Here is a 22,407-nt window from a genome sequence, read left to right on the forward strand (position 1 = left end):
GGGGATGACAGCCCCTGGGACCCCCAGCAGTGTTCTAGGGTGGGGATGACTGCCACTGGGGCCCCCAGAAGTGTTCTCAGGTGGTGATGTCAGCCCCCCAAGGGGATTAAAAGCCCCGAGGACCCCCAGAGGTGTTCTAGGGTGCAGATGACAGCCCCTGGGACCCCCAGAAGTGTTCTCAGGTGGTGATGACAGACCCTGGGACTCTCAGAAGTGTTCTGAAGGTGGGATGACAGCCCCCCAAGGGGATTGAAAGCCCCTGTTTCCCCCAAATGTGTTCTAGGGTGGGGATGACAGCCCCTGGGACGCCCAGAAGTGTTCTGAGGTGGTGATGACAGCCCCCCAAGGGGATTGAAAGCCCCTGGGACCCTCAGAAGTGTTCTAGGGTGGGGATGACAGTCCCTGGGATACCCAGAAGTGTTCTCAGATGGTGATCACAGCTCCCCAAGGGAGGGACCCTTCGGCGGTGGCGCAGCAAGCGCGCAGGCCAGGGGTTCAAGCAGAGGGAGAGCTGGGCGGGGACCCTCGGCAAGTGGCACGGCAAGCACGCAGGTGGCGGAGGGGGATGGAGGCAGGGGCCTTGGCCGCCCCAAGAACTCGAGGCCGCGGTGGGGCAAGCATGCAGGCGGCGGGGTGGGGGGAATGGAGGCAGGGGCTTCGCCGGCCCAAAACTCGAGGTAAGCCACTCGCTCACCTGGAAAAAGCCGGTAGGGCACGGGCGAAGGGGAGGGGGCCAAGGAAACAAAGTTGGGCTGCCGAGAGAGCTGGCCAGGCACATGTGTTCTCTCTCTCTCTCTCTGTCTGTCTCTCTCTGTCTGTCTCTCTCTGTCTGTCTCTCTCTGTCTCTCTCTCTCTCGGCCGGTGGCCCGTGGAGCTCCCGGCCTCAGCAGGCAGGCCGGGGGCCCTGCCATAAACAGATTCCAGCAGCCAGCAAGTCCACGAAAGCAGTTTTCTTGGTTAGGATCGACAGGTTTCAGAAGCCATGTTCAAAAGGACACTAGTAAGGGGCAAAGGCAAGGTACACAGCATATATAGAAGAGCAAAAGCCGATAACTGGTAACCCAGGCAACCCCTCTCCCAGAGGCAGGAAGGAGTACATGGCGATTCCCCACAGTATGGGAATCTATGAAGAATCTATGAAGACTAAACACGGGGCATAGACTGGCCTTGGACAGAATAGCACAACCGCACCTGGAAGCAGCACAATCAGACTGCCGCATACCATCCCCATGGCCTGCTCCTGACAGTGGGAGACCTCCAAGGAATACCAAGAGCATGATGCGGAGGCAGGCGATGGAAAACCATCTCTGAACATCTCTTGCCTTGAGAACCCCACCAGGGGTCACCATAAAGTCAGCTGTGACTTGACGGCAAAAAAAATAAAAAAATTGCTAGATGTGAATATTTTCCGCAAATATATGGAGACAAAGCATTAAGTATCTTTTGAATTATCTTTTGGAATACTTTATTAAATAAAAAAGGGAGGGAAGGAATGCAATGTGGCATGGCCAGATGATAAAAGCTGACCGCAACACTATTCCTCAAGAGGGATCGAGACCCTCTTTTGATGATTCTGTAAGAGGAGGACTGAAGATGGGTGGATCCATTAGAGCTCCGTTCTGGCACTTCCAGCCCGGATTGCTGGGAAACACTTCACTTTGGTCAAAACATCCACCACTTTCTTGGAATAGCGGTGTGTACCGACCTTTTTGGAACACAGCCCAGCAGTGCCACAGCCAGCAGAAGCCTTGGTGAAGTTGAAATTTTCTGAATGAGAGAGATGGGACAGGGTTGGCTGGTGAATGCAGGGTTTGGAATGGCTGTATTCCCCCCCCCCCAAAAAAAAAAACCCACACAAAAAAACCAAACAAACCTGAAGAGGAGAAGGGAAGCTGTACCTTTTGTGTGACAACAGTAATATAGTTTTCTAAATTTCCTTTCTTATTACTGAATTAGACATGATAGGGTAGGGTTGCCAGCTCCGAGTTGGGAAATACCTGGAGATTTTGGGGTGGAGCCTGAGGAGGGCAGGGTTTGGGGAGGAGAGGGACTTCAATGCCAGAGTCCAGTTGCCAAAGAGGCCATTTTCTCCAGGGGAACTGATCTCTATTGGCTGGAGATCAGTTGTAATAGCAGGAGATCTCTAGCTAGTACCTGGAGGTTTGCAGCCCTATGAAATTTATTTACCTGTCTGCCCATTTATGGTTAAAGGGTAGATGTGCAAAGCCCAAGCACGTGCTTATGGGTTGACACCCATACTTTATGGGGGAACAGAGCGGAACTGGCCTAGGCTGCAACCCCATTACTGTAATATGAAGATTTGAGGAACCAAGCGTAACCTATTTGATTGTTGTTATGATTGATTGATTTTATTTACATATAAACTGTATTATTTTAACTGGATACAACCATATTTAATTATTGTAACTGTAATTCATATGCCATTAAAGGTTAATATATTACAGGTAATCTCCAGACTACAGAGATCCGTTCCCCTGGAGAACATGGATGCTTTGGAGGGTGGGCTCTGTGGCTAAGGTCCCTGTCCTCCCCAGGCTCCATTCCCAAATCTCCAGGCGTTTTCCAGCCTGGATCTGGCAACCCTACCCCCAACCCTCCACCAGTGGCCAGGGAGGACCTGGTAACCCTGGATGAGATAGGGGGAAGGAAGGCTGGCTGCTACACGTTTATATACAACTCAGAGGATGGCCTAGACCCCAGTCAAAATTGCCACTTCACTATTATGTTCTCTGGTCCAGTCCCCTCTCTCAGCCTAACCTGCCTCAAAGTGTTGCTATGAGGAGAAGAGGAGGAGGAGAACCACCTATGCTACCCTGACGGCTATGGATGAAGGCAACGTGAAGATGGATGGATGATGCTTGGTTCCCATCCAGGTGAACCATTGTATTAGTTCATGGTTTGTCACACACACACACACACACACACACACACCCAGCTCATTTCCAGTAGGTGGGGAAAGATTCAGCTCCACTCTCACAGGGGCTTTGGACCGTTATAAAGTGATCTCACTTTACCACTTCCCTGGGAAATCTACTTTTGGCCTTCTTCTTACCACAGTTGGTCTTGGTGGGCCTGGCCAAAAGAAAATGGCTGCTTTGGAATGTGGACTCTATGGCAGAATACCCTATCAAAGTCCCTCCCCACCTTCCTCAGGCTCCACCCCAAAATCTCCAGACATTTCCCAACCCGGAGCTGGCAACCCTAGGCCCCAGAGTCATTGCCAATCTACCAACCCCTCCTCACACCTGGGCTACCCCAGGCTGGAATGGGCCAGTGCACAGGTGGCAGACAATCACTGCCAGAGCTGTGCAGGGGGTGGGCAGCTGCCAAGACAGCTAGTCATAGCCTGAGCCACTGAGATCACCTGGAGAAGATGGCCACTTGGGAAGGTGGACTCTATGGCACTATACCCCACTGAAGTCCCTCCCTTCCCCAAGCTCCACCCTACTCAGGCTCCACCCCTTAAATTTCCAGATATTTCCCAACCCAGAGCTGGCAACCCTAGTCCGAGTAGACAATGCAGACCTTAATGGCCTGATGGCCTGATTCAATATAAGCTTCATGTGTGCATTCATGCTGACTGGGTCCTTGATTGGGCAGGTGGCCATCTAGCTGGTCAGCTGCTGCCCAGGCCTCTGAAGGGTGGGCAGACACATGAGGCAGCTGGCACAATGGCCAGCTGTTGCCCAACTCCACTCCCTGCCCTGCCCAGATGACTTCAGTGCTGACCAGGGCAGGCCTGTGGTTTGGTGGGGGGCAGAGCAGTGGCCTTTGGCCAACATAGGGCAGTGCCAGAGCATTCCCCCTGGGGCAGCTGCCCTTGGGGATAAGACCACCCCTGAGTCTAACCCATTGGTCTTCAGCTGGTGGGGGAGATCCAAGTAGGATTGCCACCTCTGGGTTGAGAAATACCTGGAGGTTTTGGGGGGGAGTCTGATTAGGGCAGGGTTTGGAGAGGGGAGGGACTTCAATGCCAAAGAGTCCAATTGCCAAAGCGGCCATTTTCTCCAGGGGAACTGATTTCTATCGCCAGGAGATTGGTTGTAATAGCGGGCGATCTCTAGCCACCACCTAGAGGTTGGCAACCCTAGTCCAAGGAGAAAGGGGGCTGTGGTTGGGAGAGTGCATTCCCTACACATCCTGATTTGCCAGCTCCTGCATTGGTCTTAAAAAGACCCAACCGGAGAGTATGCCTGTGCTGCTCTCTGGCCTTCTGCCACTCAGAAAAACTTACCGATCATCAGCGTTCCTGTAATCTCAAAACAATGATCTTCATTTCCCGAGCACTGCAAAATATCCATGTTATGGCACCGACTGGCTCCGAGCGCGAAACAGGAAGGACACTGGAAGCCATTGAGAGTTCTGGAGGGTGCTGGCACTAGGGACAAACCAAAATCTGTTACCTTTTGCTCCCACCTCAGCGAAAACCGGCACCTTTTCTTTAAACATGAAATTGATTCAGATGTGGAAGGGGAAAAAATGTGTTTTTTCTATAGCTAGGGATGCCAGCCTCCAGGTGGGACCTGGGGAATTACAGCTCATCTCCAGACTACAAAGGGCAGTTCCCCTGGAGAAAATGGGTACTTCGAAGGATAGACCTTATGGCATTGTACCCCACTGAGGTCCCTGTCCTCCCCAAATTCCATCCCCAAATCACCAGGAGTTTTCCTATTTGGACCTGTCAACCCTAGGCCTAGCTGAGGTTCTCAGTGTGGTGCAGTGGTTTAGGTTGTTAGTCATGTTAGTGTGTCTGTAGCAGTAGAAAATATCAAGAGTCTAGTAGCTCCTTAAAGACGAATGAAATTTCTGGCAGGGTATGGTGGTGGAAAGTGCCATCAAGTCACAACTCACGTCTGGCGACCCAGTAGGGTTTTCAAGGCAAGAAAAGTTCAGAGGTGGTTTGCCTTTGCCTGTCTCAGCGTGGGCTGAGAGAGTTCTGAGAGAACTGCGACTGGCCCAAGGTCACCCAGCAGGCTTTATGCAGAGGAGCGGGGAGTTGAAACCGGTTCTCCAGATTAGAGTCTACCACTCTTAACCACTACACCACGCTGGCTCAAGGGCCGGGACAAAATTGTCATTGATAATTTGTCCCTGCAGAAGGAAGTATTTGTTGAGAGGGGATTGATGGAAATCAGGAAGGGGTAGTTTAAAGAGGATTTGCTGCCGGACCTCTGGATGTGGCCCAGTTTCAGAGTTTCACCTCCTTCTTAAGATCTCCAACCAGAAAAGGTAAGAGTGAGGAGCCAGAAACAAGAGGGCAAGCTGACTTTTAAAACTCCACTTTAAAATGTAAGCCTCTTCTTTTTTCCCATTGTGGAAGGTGGAAGATCTATGACCCTGGAGCTCTGTGACCGAGTCTCCTCCCAACTTGCAATTTACCCTTCAAAAGCAGCTTGGGAGGGCCCAGTTTAAACCAGAGACACAACACCATGTATAGGGGCGGGCTAGCTCTTCCCCCTGCACCATTTCTGTCAATGAAAATGCACTGCTCAGGCCGCTTTAACACAGGAGCAGTTCTAATAATTCTGGGGCCCTGGGCAAAAGTCCAGAATGGGGCCCCAGAATCACCACTGACCCCCAGCACAGCCCCACATCACTCCCCGTGCTGGGGCCAAGCAAGTGACAGCCTCCTCCCTATGTGAGGAGGGGTGGGAGATGTCACCAGAAGCCCACTACTCGAACCCCACACGGGGGTCCCCTGGACAGGATGGGTGTGAGCAGCGACTATGGCAACCTGCTCTGTTTCTTCTTCCCCCCCTCCATCAGGAGACACCACATTGCAGCTAGCCCTGCTTCCCATTAGCTAAGACTGCCTCTGCTTTTAGTCCCCTTAAGAAAAATAAAAAAGACAGGCATTTGTATCGTGTCTGCCTATTGGGGCTAAAAGCAGCGTAGTTGGGATAGTTTTTTTTAAATCAGAAACAATGGGGGGGGAGTTAACCCCTTCCTCTCCAGCACCATGGCCATCATCCACCTTGCTACTTCTAGCTGTGTTCTAAGGCTAATATCCACCTCCGATCACAGTTTTGCCCAAGCCACATGTGCCTTGGCTCATAGTCCCCTCTGTATGATTCTGAGAAAGAGAGGCCATTTATGCTTGGTTATTAGCTGCATTATCCCTACGGGACTGCTCCGCAGCTTCTTTTGACTTCTTTGTGAATTTCCCATCCTTCAGCGGTCTCTTCGCAGCGGCTGTGCACTTGTCCCACATTTCTAGGAACCTGTTTTATCGCGAATTTTAAGGTAGCCGCAATTCCAAAGTGAAGATATAGAGGAACATTGTGCGAAGAACTGAAACGTCACGTTTCCCTGCCATGCCCCCACACTGCTCCCAGCCTCGTTTCCCCTCCGACTCCTCCTCCAGCCAGCCTTCCTGCAAGCCCTCCCTCAAAGCCCACAGGAGCTCCCAGAAGCCAAGGGAGAAGGGAGTCTGGAGAATGGCCTCTTAGTTTTGCAGCAGCATGACAATCGCCATTCTCCAGCCTCTCCCCTCCCGCCGCCTTTTTGTTCGTTTGAGGGATTCACTTCATTGATAAAACGATGAATATATAAATAGAAATGAAGAGCAGGTAAGAGAGAGGCCCCGTGTCCCCCCCCTTTGGGGCAACTGAATACTGAAGAAGAGGGGGTAAGAAGGGGCGTACGTTCAGATTGCCCCGAGTTACACCCATCGCTGCTGCAGCAATTAAAGCTCGTCCGCATGGAGATGCTTGGCCGGAACGTCATGCTGAAGGGGGCAAAGTCACAGACTGGAGAGGCATCTAGGCATTCTTTAAAAGTTCTCTTGAAGTACACTCCCGCTGCAGGAGAGAAACAAAGCCAGGGTTAGTTCTCACATGACTTTGGGGGCAGAGAGGGGGAGAATGGGGACATTAACATTCAGTGATGATTGGAAAATGAATTTTCCTCGAAACCCAATGTCTAAATGTTTTGAAATCGCCAACTCCTAAAACTGAAAACTGATTGTGGGATTGTGCTAGGTATGTACTAATATGCCCCTTTCAAGGGACTGTTGAAGGGCTGGAACCTGCTCCACTAGCAAACCTTCCAGCGGGAGCAGCCTTCCCCAGTGAGCTGTCTCTGCATTTTTCTTGATTTTTGCATGGTTTGCATTTTTTGCCCTGTGATTCTTGCATTTTATAGTCCCTTGATCCTGCTGGTTTTTTTTTAAATAACTCCTCCATAACATGTTTGTCTAGAGGGGACCCACCCACTGCACTGTGGTTAGCCTTGGGCGAGATGGAAGGGACCAAGTACCCATCTTTTTTCAGTTCTTGGGCTAATAAGGGCTTTTCTACCCAGGCAATATTGTTGCACTGTTCTCAGTGTTTCACAAAGTTATTTGGATAAATTGTTGGGAACTGTGGTCTGTATCAAATCAAATCAAATTTTATTAAAACAGTCAACCAGACCAGTAAAAATTACACAGCAATAAACCTCAGCAAAAAAACCTGTGGTCTGTACTACTGTGTTTTGTTTTGTCTTTTGCCATCAAGTCTCATCTGATTCATGACGACCCTTGGTGGAGTTTTCTAGGCAAGAGAAGTTCAGAGGTGGTTTGCCATTGCCTGCCTCTGCATCATGCCCCTGGTATTCCTTGGAGGTCTCCCATCTAAGTACTAGCCAGGACCGACCCTGCTTAGCTTCTGAGATCTGACAAGATCAGGTTCGCCTGGGCTACCCAGGTCAGGGCACTACTGTGTATTGCTTGCTGAAACTAGGATCCTGCTATGGAATTTTTTGCATCATTTAACGTGGCGTGTTAATACTTATGCTTTGCTTCAGTTCCTTTTTTAAAGATTTCTGGTTGGCTCTACAGCCTACATTCCTATGACATTGTTCATTGAATGTCCCACCCTGTTGATTGTATTGGCCCACTGCTTTGTAATCTGCCTTGAGGCCAAGTGAGAAAGGTGGTACATAAATAACGTAAATAAAAATAATAAATAGTGACAGGCCACAGGGGAGAGGAGTTGATATTCCTTTACAATTAAACTGTGCCAAGGAGGAAGGGTTAAACTGCCTCTCATTCTGTACTGCTATTTCCCTTTAAAAAACAACAACTGGGGAGATCCATTCGCACATGAATCTAGTCTCCTGCTTATTCTGTATAAATAAAAAGAGCCACTCTCGAGTGGGGTTGGGGTGCTGACCAATCCTGTATTCTGCTACAAGTGTAGCACAGATATCTTCTGAATCTTCACAGGTTTGCAGAGGTCCTGAGCATGTGGTTTCTTTAGAGCTACACACCTCACAGACCAGTGAGTTTCCTGGAAAACAAGAAAAAAAAATATAATCCTTGTCAGCATTAATATTCTCTGTGCTTTTGCAAACTAAGTTCCATCCGAAGTTAACAGGGCCACTTTAGCAGTGGCGATGAAGCCTGTGGCAATGATTGGCTCAACTGCTGGACTGTCACAGAAGGGCCTCTGACCATCATTGGCTCAAGTACTGTGCTTGTAAAGGTTGGGGATAGTCAGATTTGTACCTGTTTAATCACAATGTCCCCCCCAAAGAATCATGGGAATTGTAGTTTGGTGAGGGTGCTGTTAGAAATTCTTTACTCACAGAGCTGTCCTGCGGTAGAAACAATCAACAGTGCAGTAATAGGGGGAAATGTCAACAGCAGCCACAAGGTGGCAGTGCTGCATTCCATGAAATGAGTTAACCCAGAGAATCCCAAACATTTGGGGGAGGGTCCTTCACATTTGAATCAAGAGGTTCCCTCCTCCTCTTCATTACCGCAAGTGCTCTCAAATCCATCCCCTCTCCTACATCTCGCAGTCAGACCTGTTCACACTGAGGCTAGAGACTGTGCCATCCTTTCCTGAAAAAAGTGGGTTTAAGGAAGGTTTCACCTTTCACCTGGGAGCCAGTGCGGTGGTGTGGTTAAAAGCGGTGGTTTGGAGTGCTGGACTCTAATCTGGTGAACCGGGTTGGTTTCCCCACTTCTGCACATGAAGCCTGCTGGGTGACCTTGGGCTAGTCACAGCTCTCTTAGAGCTCTCTCAACCTCACCTACCTCACAGGGTGTCTGTTGTGGGGAGGGGAGAGGAAGGGAAGGGAAGGAGATTGTAAGCTGGTTTGAGGCATATGAAAACCAACTCTTCTTCTTCTTCACACACACACACACATTTCTTTGGTCCTTCTGTGACTTCTGGCCAGACTCGTTTTGCAAGGTGTGAAACAATACAATACAACAACTCTCACGCACAAAACCTTTTTACCTTACTATGTAGAATTGGGAACTCCAGTTTGGAACATTCCTGGAGATTTGGGGAGTAGAGGCTGGGGAGGGCAGGGTTTGGGGAGGGGAGGGACTTCAGCAGGGTACAATGCCATAGAGTCCACCCTGCAAAGCAACTGTTTGCTCCAGGGGAACTGATCTCTGTCATTTGGGGATCAGTTTTAATCCCAAGAGAATTCCAGGCCCAACCTGGAGGCTGGAAGTCTACACCATAAGTAACTACCCTCTTTGAAACCCCTCCTTTGTCTGAAAACAATGTCATTGATCTCCAGGCTGGCTGGTCAGCTCTGCTGTTGGACAGGATAAGTCAGGCAGTCTCAGTTGGCAAGTTTTGTTAAAGGGCAGATGTACTGCCTACCTTGGGCCATCTAAGTATATTAGGCGATCTCAGTCACCAACCAGAATTTAGAAGCAGGCAATGCTTTGGAGCACTGGAACATGTCTAAACTGCTTTATATTTATGTCATTGGTACCCCATTTTTCACCCCCAATGGGGACCCAAAGTGTCTTACAACTTTTTCCCCTCCTCCATTTTAACCTTACAACAACCCCCTGAGGTAATTTGGGGTGAGAGTGGGTGACTGACCCAAGGTTACCCAGTGAGCTTTCACGGCAGAGAGGGGATTCGAAGCTGTGTCACCCAGATTGTAGTTGGATGCTCTAATCACTAAACTGTGCAACTTGGGCATGCATAATCTACACAAAAACACATTTGCAAAGTTGCAGGAATTGTGGACCCTTGGGCCTTTTATGCAGGGATGTTTCCCTGCGGCCACACACCCCGCAGACTGCTTCAGGGCTTCCTTTTGATTATGTATTGTGTTTTCTGCCCATCAGAGGTCGCCTTGGTCTCCCTGAGAGTTTTGCCCGTGTTTTCTGGGCGCTGTTTTAACCAGAATCTGGAAAATGTGGGCAAAACATGCAAGGAGAGTGAGGCAACCTTTGGTGGGCAGGAAAGGCATACATAATCAAAAGGAAGCCCTGAAGCGGTCGGCAGGAGTGGCCGGGGCGGGGGGGGGGGGACATCCCTGCATAAAAAACCTTGGAATCAAAATGCAATTTTGAAACCTGATTTTGAGGGGATGCTTTTTAAGAATGGTGTTTTATCGCATTCCACACAAAACGATTGATTTGTTTTTGCCAATTTTCTATTATTCTATCTGGTAAATAAATCGGAAGAAACTGAAATAAAAAGTTTAGATTCATCTTTATCACCGATATCCTTCCCAACCAGGAAATATTCATTTTGGACCATGAGCTTAGGTCCCTTTCTATTTCTCCCCAAATTTTCAAATAGTTTGATCTTAGAAGTGTCTTGTTTTGTGATGATATGCTGACACCCAAATATTTGACTGACTCCTTTGTTATTTGACATCCGGTAATTTCTTTAATATGATTGTCTTCTTTAATATGATTGTATGAATAAGGCATACCTTGTTTTATTGTGCTTTGCTTTATTGCCCTTCGCAATTATTGCATTTTTCAGCAAGTCTATCGGTGCAATTTTTCCAACAGCATTTGTTGACTTTGTGTCACATTTTGGTTATTCTCGCAATATTTCAAACTTTTTCATAATTTTTACAATACATTTTTTAGACATAATGCTATTGCACACTCAATAGACTACAGTATAGTGTAAATGTAACTTTTATATGCACTGGGAAACCAAAATATTAGTGTGACTTGCTTTATTGTGGTGGTCTGGAACTGAACTTTTTCCTCCCCAACTGTAATTACCAAGGCTCCTTGGGTGTTCTTTCTGGTTTGTAAATCTCTCGGTAAATTGATGAATTAAGATAAATCACGATTCAATATAATATATAGGGTTGCCAATCTCCAAGTGGTGGCTAGCGATCTCCCACTATTACATCTGACCTCCAGGCAACAGGGAGCAGTTCCCCTGGAGAAAAGGGCCGCTTTGGCAATTGGACTCCATGGCATTGAAGTCCCTCCCCTCTCCAAACCCCACCCTCCTCAGGCTCCGCACCCAATATCTCCAGATATTTCCCAACCCAGAGCTGGCAACCCTAATAATATAACAAATAAGGCAAATCACGATTCCATATAACATAACATATTATAATAATTTTAACATAATTCCCTATAACAAAAAGCTGTCAGGTTCAGAACCAGTCCGATAAAGATCTGCGGTTCACTCCACCCTTGGACCGGCTGGGCCACTCCTGTGGCCTGCCAGATGTTTCCAGTCCTCCACCCAAAGCCACAAGCTAATGCCCTACTGCTGTCACAACCTACCAGGCTTCACTCTGGCCCTGGGTAACCCATGGAGGCTCCCAGGCTGCACCAAGTTCAGCCCTGCCTGTAACCCCCCCCCAACCTGTCAGGTTTCTAGATCCACCCAGGGGCCAGTAGTTTTGAAATCCAAATTTGTCAACCCTAGCAGGGGCCGATGCCAGCATCACCAAGGAGGGACACAGCATGGAACCCGAGCTGCTCATCTCTTCTGCCAGTTGCCTGTGACTTTAGGGTAGCCAGGTCCCTCTTAATCACTAGTTGGGGAGTAGGGTTGCTAGATCCAGGTTGGGAAACTCCTGGAGGTTTGAGAGTGGAGCCTGGGGAGGACAGGCACCTCAGTGGGGTAAATGCCACAGAGTCCATCCTCCAATGCATCCTTTTAGCAGAAGAAGAAGAGTTGGTTTTTATATGCCAACTTTCTCTACCACTTAAGGGAGACTCAAACTGGCTTACAATCACCTTCCCTTCCCCTCCCCACAACAGACACCCTGTGAGGCAGGTGGGGCTGAGAGAGCTTTAAGAGAGCTGTGACTAGCCCAAGGTCAACCAGCTGGCTTCATATGGGGAATCAATCCTGGTTCTCCAGATTAGAGTCCACTGCTCCAAACCACTGCTTTAACCACTACACCACTCTGGCTCTCCAAGGGAACTAATATCCGTAGACTGGAGATGAGCTCTAATTCTGGAGGATCCCCTGGTCACCTGGAGGCTGGCATCCCTATGTAACTTTCCATTTGTCTTCCCTACTCCATTCGAAGCGCTTCTGTGTTCCTAGATGGCCAAGCTGCCCAGCACCGCCAGGGAAGAGTGTGCTGGTGGCACAAGCAGTGCTCTTGATGGTTACCGCAACAGCACTCCTAGCCACACGCAACACTTAGTACAGCTGAGGAAAGGGCATGCAGTAGGATTGCCCACCTCCAGGTGGCACTTGGAGATCTCCTCCATTACAACTGATTTCTAGATGACCAAGATCAGTTTCCCTGGAGCAAATAGCTGCTTTGGGGGGGGGGGTGGACTCTATGACATTATACCCCACTGAGGTCTCTCCCTTCCCCAAAGTCTGCCCTTTCAAGGCTCCACCCCCAAACCCCCAGGTATTTACCAACCCAGAACTGGCATCCCTTGGCATGTAGGTGATTGAGACTGTGGGCATTGGGAGGGGTTATGAGGAGGCAGGAGAAGGACACACAGGCAGGTGAGGGCAGGAAGGGAGGTGTGTGTGTGGGGGGGTCCTGGTGGTGGGCAGAAGAGGGAAGGGGGGCACTGAGCACTCTCTGCCCAATGCCCCTCATTACCTGGAACTGGCCTGAAGGAAGAAAGGGGCCATCACACAAACTACATGTTGCAAATTGCCTTGTGCTGATGCTACTCTTGTATGGCAACAGCAACTGTACGCATGAATCTGTGTACGTTCAGGCGGCACTTCAGTAGGAAATTGTCAAGCGTGAATGGGAATCTTTGCACTAATTCCTATAAGGTGTTTACGAAGTTGCATAAGGAATAACAGCCATAACGACAAGAGTACTCTACAAACTAAGATTTATTTTATTAGATTTGTCTGCTCACCTGGTGTTGGCTGTGACTCACCACAGGGAAGCAGGCAAATTTCCAACCCCAGGCAAGAAGATTATGCTTTCTGGCCAACAACCACCTAATATGATGGCCAAATGTAGGCCAGTTCGGATGTCCTTCTTTACAAAAAACAAAACAAAAACCACCCTGTTTGGTTTGAACTGGAAACGCCCTTCTTCCCCTTCCAAAATGGTGCAATTTGACTGCAAAACCAACAATCTAGATCACTGGCACTGAACCTGAACCATTTTTAGTGTAGATGGTACTGCCCAGATCCTGGCTAAACTCAATTCAGTTTGGAACTGATCTAGAATTAAAGGCATAATCTTCCAGACAAGCTCTGACTCTTTTAGTTTGGAGATCCAAGAACATTGAAGTGGGAAACGATTGCAGGGAGGGTACTGAACAAGAGAACAAGGTGATCAGACAGCATGGTGTCATAACTAGCTGTTTCAACACCTCTGTGCATCTGCAGCAGTGCCACCTTGACAGGCTTGCTGCCCCCACTAAGCCTCTGAGTAAGAGGTAGGGTTGGCAATTCCGGGCTGAGAAATTCCTGGAGATTTGGGGGCGGAGCCTGGGGAAGGGAAGGGAAGGAGCTCAGCAGGGATGTGGTGCCATAAAGCCCACCCTCCAAAGCCACCATTTTCTCCAGGGGAATTCGCCTCTGCAATCTGGAGATCAGTTACAATTCTGGGACATATCCAGGCCCCACCTGGAGGCTGGCAACCCTACCCCTCAGTCCTTTTCTCTACTCACAGGACTGCTCCCTGTAGTCTGGAGTTGTAATTCTGGGAGAACTCCCCCCCCCAAAGTTGGCAACCCTAGCAAGTGGATGTCTGATTTAAAAACAAACATATTATCTTAGAAACATGCCTAATTGCTCCATACTAGGGGGGGGGAAACACTTTGTGAATTAATCTTATTATAACAGCGATATTAATTTTATCCATCTCTTAGTATCCATTTTCCATCTCTGTTAGGATTACATCCAGGCAGATCCCTTTTTGCCCAACATAGTTTGCCCCACTGCGGCGGTAATAGTTTATTGGCAGCCTGATGGCACCGACTGTGTTAGAGGCCCTTGGATCCAGAAGAAAGCAGTGTTTGGAAAGTGGCAAGAATAGACAAGGGTCTAGGGATCTTTATGTGCAAGAGTGTATCATAAGAAGTCTCCACTTTCTTGAAACAAAACTAACAGCAATAGCCACTATGATGCTTCTCACCCTAATAATCCTCCAAACCCTGAAACACATAGCCCCTTTCTTTGTAGACAAAGATGGGTGTGAGAGATCCCCCTCTCTGAGTTTGCTTCTCCAAATCAGTTGCTCAGACGTTGATACAGAAACAATAGATTTATTGAAGCCTTCAGGAGATGAGACAGGCACAGGTAGAAAGTTGCAAGTGAGGGGCTATACGGGTTTACAGAATATATTGACTCCAGGGCACTGGGGCACTGGGGTTCACACTTATTGTTATGGGAAGTTACAAGCTTGGCATAATACAAAACATCAGACGGATCCCAGGAAGTCTGGTGCGGCTATCACACTTCCAAGGCCGCACCGGCCTGAGGGAGTACTGGCAGGAAGAACAGCGGGGGGGAAGATACATGGGCCATCAGGCCTGGCGCCTGAGACCAGAAGGTGTGAACTGCTTTTACGAGTTCACTGATAACACCGCAGGTGATGGAAAGCAGAGACACAAAGACAGAGACCCTCACATTCTGCCCCCCTTAAGGCCCCCCTCCGAGAGGACGAGGCTTATCGGGATAAGCGAGGTGGAATTCTCGGACCAAGCGAGGAGCTGCCATGTGGGGTGCGGCCACCCATTCGTCATGAGCGGAGCCAAGGTTTTTCCAGCGAACAAAGTAAAACAGTTTCCCTTTCTTCCATTTGGAATCTAAAACCTTGGATATTTCCAAATGGGTATCCCCTCCTACTACGGTAGGAATCTCATGAGCGGGAGGGGGGTGGAACTGGGGAGCTGCTACATAAGGTTTGAGGAGGCTTATATGGAAGACTGGATGAACTCCCTTGAGAGTCTTAGGGAGACTCAGTTCCACGGTAACCTCGTTGATTACTCTGGTAATGGGGAAAGGTCCTACATAACGGTCGCTCAGTTTTTTGCAGGGGCGAAGAGAGCGGAGGTTTTTGGTGGACAGATAGACTTGCTCCCCCACCTTGAGTTCCCATCCCGGAGACCGGTGTTTGTCTGCTTGTTCCTTGTACTTGCTTTTTGCCCTTTCCAGATTTTTGAGCAACCATGGCCAGGTGGATTTAACCACCTGAATCCACTCCTGAAGATCAGGGGTAGACTGGAGCTCTGGCGAGACGGGGGCAGAACCGAAAGGGCCAAAATCCGTCCCGTATATAACTTGGAAGGGACTAAAGCCGGTAGAGGAATGAGGCGCATTGTTGTACGCATATTCGGCAAATGGCAGCAGGTCGACCCAGTCGTCCTGGTGGAAATTTACATAGCAACGCAAATAACATTCTACTACCGCATTTACTCGTTCCGTTTGACCATCCGTTTGGGGGTGATAGGCGGAAGAAAGGCCCTGTTCCTCCACTCCCATTAACTTTAGGAAAGCCCGCCAGAATTTGGCAACAAACTGGACCCCCCGGTCGGAGAGGACCTTCCTCGGGATCGAGTGTAGCCTGAGGACGTGCGTGATGAACAGTTTAGCTAAGCCCTGGGCTGAAGGAAGACCTGCACATGGAACGAAATGAACCTGTTTGGAAAAGAGGTCTGTGATAACCCAGAGAACCGTTTTCCCCCGACTTGGAGGTAGGTCGGTGATAAAATCCATGGCGATGACTTCCCAGGGACGGGAGGGGTTCTCAAGCGGTTTGAGAAGCCCCGGGGGTTTTCCCATCCGTTTCTTGGCTGTGGCGCAGGTGGGGCAGCTGCGCACATACAACTCTACATCAGATCTCATACCGGGCCACCAGAATTGCCTTCGAACCAGGTGAAGCGTTTTTATGAAACCAAAATGACCCGCCAGCCTGGCCCCATGTACAAGTCCCAATACTTCTTTGCGAAGGGAAGATGGGACATATAGTTTCCCCCCTTGCACCCACCAAGTGTTGGTTCGTTCCAAGCCAGTGGGGAGGAGATGGTGCTCCTCCTCCTGTAAGGAGGCGTCCCGGAGTCGCTGTTGGAATGCTTCCGGGATACCTTTGAGCGTAGGGGGGGTCTCCGGTTGGCGGGCTTGGGATCGGGTGGTGACGGCCAAGCCAGGGACTTCCCCTCGCTGTTCGGGAGTGAACAGGGAGTCGACGGGGCGATCGAAATCGTTGCGATACTGGGGAAGTCGTGACAAAGCATCAGCTAGGGCATTTTCTTTGCCAGGGACATGTTTGAGGGTGAACCGGAATTTTGCAAAAAATTGGGCCCACCGAATTTGTTTGGCATTGAGTTTTCTAGCTCCCTTGAGAGCCTCAAGATTCTTGTGATCTGTGCACACTTCGAACGGCAGCTCGGCCCCCTCCAAGAAGTGTCTCCATATGGTAAGGGCATGTTTGACCGCTGCTGCCTCCTTCTCCCAAATGGCCCAGTTGATTTCGGACTGGGAAAACTTCTTGGAGAAGTAGGCGCATGGCCTCAACCGTCCCCCCTCATCCCTCTGCAATAGGGCCCCGCCCATGGCTACATCCGAGGCATCCACCTGCACCACGAAGGGCTTGGTGCAATCCGGATGGGCCAAAACGGGTTCGGATGAAAAAAGTAGCTTTAAACGTTCAAAAGCTTGCTGGCACTGGGGAGACCATTGCAGACGGGCTGAGGGGAGTGCGGCGCTAGCCCCCCTGTCCTTGGTACGCAACAGGGCAGTGAGGGGAAGCGCAACTTGGGCAAAGTTGGGGATGAAATTCCGGTAAAAGTTGGCAAACCCCAAAAACTGTTGAAGTTGGCGGCGGGTAGTGGGGGTTTCCCAGTCCCGCACCGCCTGGACCTTGGCGGGGTCCATTTCCAACCCTTGGTGGGAAATCACATACCCCAGAAATGTAATAGAAGGTTGGTGGAATTCACACTTGGACACCTTAGCATACAGTTTGTGCTCCCGCAGCCGCTGGAGCACTTCTCGCACTAGGCGCACATGTTCTTCCATGGTCTCAGAGTAAATAAGAATGTCATCGAGAAATACCACCACCCCCCGAAACAGTAAATCATGCAAAACTTCATTAATTAATTGCATAAAGACACTCGGAGCCCCCGAAAGTCCGAACGGCATGACCAGGTACTCAAACATCCCAAAACAACTGGAAAAGGCCGTTTTGGGTTCGTCTCCTTCTTTGATGCGAATGCGGTGGTAGGCTTCTACCAAGTCCAGTTTGGTGAAGATTCGGCCCTCCTTTAATTGTGCTAGAAGGTCAGGAATAAGAGGGAGGGGGTAAGCATTAGACTGGGTGACTGCGTTCAGTCTGCGAAAGTCAATACACAGTCTTAAATCTCCCGTCTTTTTCTTTACAAAGAAGGCTGGGGCTGAATAAGGAGCCTTGGAGGGGCGTATGAAACCCCTCGCCAGATTGACATCCAGATAGTCTCGCAATACAGTCTTTTCACTAGGGCTCATGGGGTAAACCTTTCCCTTAGACAGTTTGCCTTCCCCTACAATCTCGATGGCACAGTCCGTTTCTCTGTGGGGAGGCAGTTCGTCGCACTCTCTAACATCGAAAACATCAGTAAACTGCGAGTACTCAGAGGGTAATTGAGGAGAGACTGGGGCGGGGGACCCTACCAGTGCGGCGGCTGGAGTTCTGAGTACCCGTTCCTTGTCATGCAACCCACAGGGGTTTTCGGGGAAGGAAAGCACCCGTTTAACCCAATCAATGGAGGGATTGTGTCCCCTTAACCAGTTCATCCCTAACACCACAGGGGTTACAATAGGGGCGATGGTGAAATACAACCGTTCCCAATGTTCCCCCACGGACATAATCACGGCTGCAGTTCTGTGGGTCACAGGGCCCCGTTTAAAGTCACTCCCGTCCATTTGGGAAAAACGGAGGGGCCCCGGAAGCCGCTTGCGCCGGACACCCAACTTCTTGGCAGTTTCCTCATTTATCATGGTGCGGGCACACCCCGAGTCGACCAACGCGGGGACCTCTAACGGGGGACCCCCTTTGGGTAGGGACAGATGAACACGCACAAATACATTGTCCTCTTGGGCGCTTACCATCGGTGGAGCTCCTTGCACAACGATAGGGACGGTCTGCTGCGGAGCCCCCTCTACAGCAGACCGACGGCGTTTTTTGCCGGCTGTTCCCACTCTTCCTCCTCGCTGGAAGAGGGGGACGGGGTGGTGGCTTCCGGGGAGCCGTCCGAATCAAAGACGGTATTTGTAATCCGGGACCCCGATGGGACCGTAGAGTCGGATGCCCCATCCTGGGGGCGCGCGTGGAGAGCGGAGGGTGCGCCGGAGCGCCGGCTCAGTGGTCCACTTCTGCGGCGAGGCTGGCTGTCGGCGGCCGGTTTCGTCGGCTCGGCCTGGGTTTGGCGGGGGGGGGTCGGACGGCCTGAGCGAGAGGGGCATTGCGATGCAAAGTGACCCTTTCCCCCGCAGATCAGGCAGACGCCGGCCTCGAACCGCTTGCGGCGTTCCGCGGCCGAGAGACCCCCGTCACCCCCTTGCCGGAGTTCCCGGCCACGGTCACCTCGGGGCCTGGGGTCTCGCCCAAGCCGTTGCTTGGACAAGTTCAGGAGTTGTTTGCGATTCTCGATGTCAGCAGCATGGCGAACCCAACCTTCCACATCCGGGGGGTTCCCTTGCATGAAGGCCCAATGTTGGAGGTCTGGGTTGAGACCCTCCCTGAAACATTGTACCAAGGTAGCTTCACTCCAGTCCAGAATTCGGCTAGCCAGTGACTGGAACTCACTTGCATACTGCGCCACCGACTTAGTCCCTTGGCGCAGTTGCATCAGGGAGGCTTTAGCCCGCTCACCCAGAGTCGGGTCCTCAAAACGGTTTCGGAGTGCTACCATGAACTCGTCCAGGGTTCGCAGCACCGGCGAGCGGAGTTCATACTGCAACACCATCCAGGCAGCCGCCTCCCCTTGCAGTAAGGAAGCCACGTACTGCACCCGGGACTCCTCAGAAACGAAGGTTCGGCCTTGTTCCCGCATAAAAATGTCTACTTGGACCATAAAAAAGGTCAACTGGTCTCCCGACCCGTCATACGTGACTTTCAGGTCCCGACGGGCCGGGGGGGCAGGGGTTGCGGGCGGAACTACCGGCGCCCCGTCTGGGGGAGCACCGGCTGGAGGTTGCAACTTCAGCGCATCTAGGGTCGTGGCCATCTCACCCATTACGCGTTGCATGATCTCCATCTGCTCCTGCATAGCCCGGCGGTCTTCCTGCCACTGCTTTCGTTCTTCCTCCATGAGGGCCTCTTTGCGGGCCGGGTCCCCTTCGAGTCCCGTGCTGGGGAAGGCCAACCGGCAATCCTTCGCCGCAGTCCGCGAGAGCGACCAGCCCTTGGGAGAGTCCAGCCAATAAGTAAGCCCCCGGGGACGTCCGTCCCGATCTTGGTCGGGGGCGCGACCCTTCGGTTTCTTTGGCTTGGCTCCCTCCTCCTTCGGGTCCGGCTTCTCCGGCTCGTCCGGTTCCTTGGGGGCATCGGGGTTAGGGGTGGTGTCCTCGTCGGCTGACATTCTGTCCAAAGCGGTACAGCTGCAGTCCGAGAGGCAAGGACTTGCAACTTAATGTGAGAGATCCCCCTCTCTGAGTTTGCTTCTCCAAATCAGTTGCTCAGACGTTGATACAGAAACAATAGATTTATTGAAGCCTTCAGGAGATGAGACAGGCACAGGTAGAAAGTTGCAAGTGAGGGGCTATACGGGTTTACAGAATATATTGACTCCAGGGCACTGGGGCACTGGGGTTCACACTTATTGTTATGGGAAGTTACAAGCTTGGCATAATACAAAACATCAGACGGATCCCAGGAAGTCTGGTGCGGCTATCACACTTCCAAGGCCGCACCGGCCTGAGGGAGTACTGGCAGGAAGAACAGCGGGGGGGAAGATACATGGGCCATCAGGCCTGGCGCCTGAGACCAGAAGGTGTGAACTGCTTTTACGAGTTCACTGATAACACCGCAGGTGATGGAAAGCAGAGACACAAAGACAGAGACCCTCACAATGGGATTGGCAGCAAGTCAGTCTCTCAACCCCTTCCCTTTTGTCTTGCACCCATCCTTCCTCTGTTCCCACCGATGCTTCCTACCTGATTCCCAGGTTGTTGCCCAGAGCGCTGACTCACCTGAAGTTAAGAGAGCAGAGAGGATGCAGAAGAGAATTAATCCAGGCATGGTGTTTGGGGAGCAGGTACCTGTGATGGAACCAGCTCGTTGGATGCACTGGATTTAGCGGTGGAGCGCAGCACGAAGGCTAATGAGGTTGATGGGAGTGGGTGGAATGAGGGAGAGATGTGGCAAGCCGGTCATGAGTGGCCAGGTAACATTCTTGCACAAGGAGAGTGGGGGAAGCAATGAGGCCCTCGACACAGATCGAGATCTCGCCAACATATCAGGTCAGCAGGATCTCGGCAGCACCTGAGCCAGCTAAGGACGAACAGTGATAGAATCATCCATGCTCCCATTTCATCAGATATTATTTCAGGCAAGGTGTGCTGTGGGGCATGAGCCTTGGCATGAGCCAGCGGGAGAGAACTGAAGGAATATCAGCCTCTGGCTCTTAGCCTGGAGCATGCAGTCTGATGGAGTCAATCGGCAAGGGTTAGCATGGCCATCTGCAACAAGGTAAGAGGAACAGCAGCCGTGCAGGGGAAGGCCTCATCCCAAGCTGTGTGGAGCAATCAATGCTCTGAGGAGCAGCCATTTTCTTCTGACTTTCTCTTTCTTAGCCTCTTTCTAGTTTTATTTACAGGAATGGATCTAGGTCTTTAGTAGGGTTGCCAGCTCCGGATTGGCAAATACCTGGATTTGGAGAGGGGAGGAACTTAGCCAGCATGGTGTAGGGTTAAGAGCGGTGGCTTGGAGCGGTGGACTCTGATCTGGAGAACTGGGTTTGATTCCCCTCTCCTCCACATGAAGCCAGCTGGGTGACCTTGGGCTAGTCACACTTTCTCAGCTCCTCCTACCTCACAGGGTGTCTGTTGTGGGGAGGGGAGGGGAGGGTGATTGTAAGCCGGTTTGATTCTTCCTTAAGTGGTAGAGAAAGTCGGCACATAAAAACCAACTCTTCTTCTTCTTCTTCTCATCACAAATAGCTGGCAATCTGCCACTGTTCTCTTTCTACACACTTCTTGATTTGCAAGACTCTGTCTTGGTGCAATCAGAGGCTACTTACCTCACCAGTTGGAGGAAGCCATTGGAAGTAGGGTTGCCAGCTTTGGGTTGTGGCTGGAGATCTCCCGGAATTACAGTTGGTCTTCAGACAACAGATATTGTTAGCCAAAATTCTCGGTTAAGAATTATGATATGGGGGAATTAGCATTCAATAACCGGCCCTGGACATAACCTGCAGGATCTAACCTATGTCTATGGGAGTCCAAACCATGATTCAAAGAATAAAGCGGAGTCAATGGTTTTAGTTTTAAGGATTTACTTATTACTCGTATGTACACAGACACTCAAATAACATGTACACAACAACACAGAGAGCCTAGGAATTAAAGAGAGTGGTATAGAGACGTTTGCCAATGTAGCAGGCCCTCTGAAGACGGATAATACTGCACCTGGTCCAGAAGCGGAGACATCCAGGGTTCTGTGGGCTAAGATACTGAGAAAGCAAGGAGAAGAAGAAGGATTCCCGGGACTTGACCAGCGAGGCAGGAGGGGAGCATGGTCAGGCTGCGCAAGACCCAAACCAACAGAGTGACAGCAAGTATGCAAGAGGAAGACCTAAGGTAAGGTATGGACTATGGAGACTCCAGTTATACTCTCTCAGGGGGTGGGGGCTGATTGGATTATTCAGGTGGTTCCCTGTGTGAGCAAAGGTGACAATAACACTAATGGTCGGTGTCCGGGGTGGGACAAAAGGGCAATTGAAACAAACTATTCTACTCCTACTGATTTGTGCAATTCCGGGAGGACCGGGAGTCGTTCGTAGATGGGATTAACGAGCTGGAACAAAGACGCATACAGCTGGGTCCGGGGCGGGTTGCTTTGCATAGCGGGGGGAGCGATCCTCCATTACTGCTATCTTGATGCTTTCCAATTTGCCATCAATCACGCAGACGATGCGGGGAGGGGGGGGATTGGCGACGATTACATACTTGACCATTCCTTGCAAGATGGCTTCTGCTGGAACGGGCGCACAGGAAAATGGATTCCCTCTGGTTCACAGGAGGG

The 22,407-nt window shown here is 50.6% G+C and overlaps 1 protein-coding gene across 1 annotated transcript; it reads right to left on the reverse strand.

Moving 5' to 3' along the window:
• Nucleotides 1–1,606: 1,606 nt before the first annotated feature.
• On the reverse strand, nt 1,607–20,427 carry LOC130474580 (phospholipase A2 inhibitor and Ly6/PLAUR domain-containing protein-like). The gene is made up of 5 exons (XM_056846260.1): nt 20,355–20,427; nt 8,175–8,291; nt 6,666–6,821; nt 4,256–4,399; nt 1,607–1,767 (listed from the first exon to the last, which is right to left on the reverse strand). The coding sequence occupies exons 1-5, from the start codon at nt 20,401–20,403 to the stop codon at nt 1,607–1,609; spliced, it is 627 nt and encodes a 208-aa protein (XP_056702238.1). The 5' UTR covers nt 20,404–20,427.
• Nucleotides 20,428–22,407: the final 1,980 nt, after the last annotated feature.

Source organism: Euleptes europaea, chromosome 3 (assembly GCF_029931775.1).
Source record: "Euleptes europaea isolate rEulEur1 chromosome 3, rEulEur1.hap1, whole genome shotgun sequence".
NCBI lineage: Eukaryota > Metazoa > Chordata > Lepidosauria > Squamata > Sphaerodactylidae > Euleptes > Euleptes europaea.

Coding starts and splice junctions, on each gene's coding strand:
- LOC130474580 (XM_056846260.1), bottom strand. CDS start 20,403: ATGCCTGGATTAATTCTCTTCTGCATCCTCTCTGCTCTCTTAACTTCA. Junction 6,822..8,174: donor TGTAGCAGAATACAGGATTG/GTCAGCACCCCA, acceptor TCTCTCCTGCAG/CGGGAGTGTACTTCAAGAGA. Junction 1,768..4,255: donor TACAGGAACGCTGATGATCG/GTAAGTTTTTCT, acceptor TCTCTCATTCAG/AAAATTTCAACTTCACCAAG.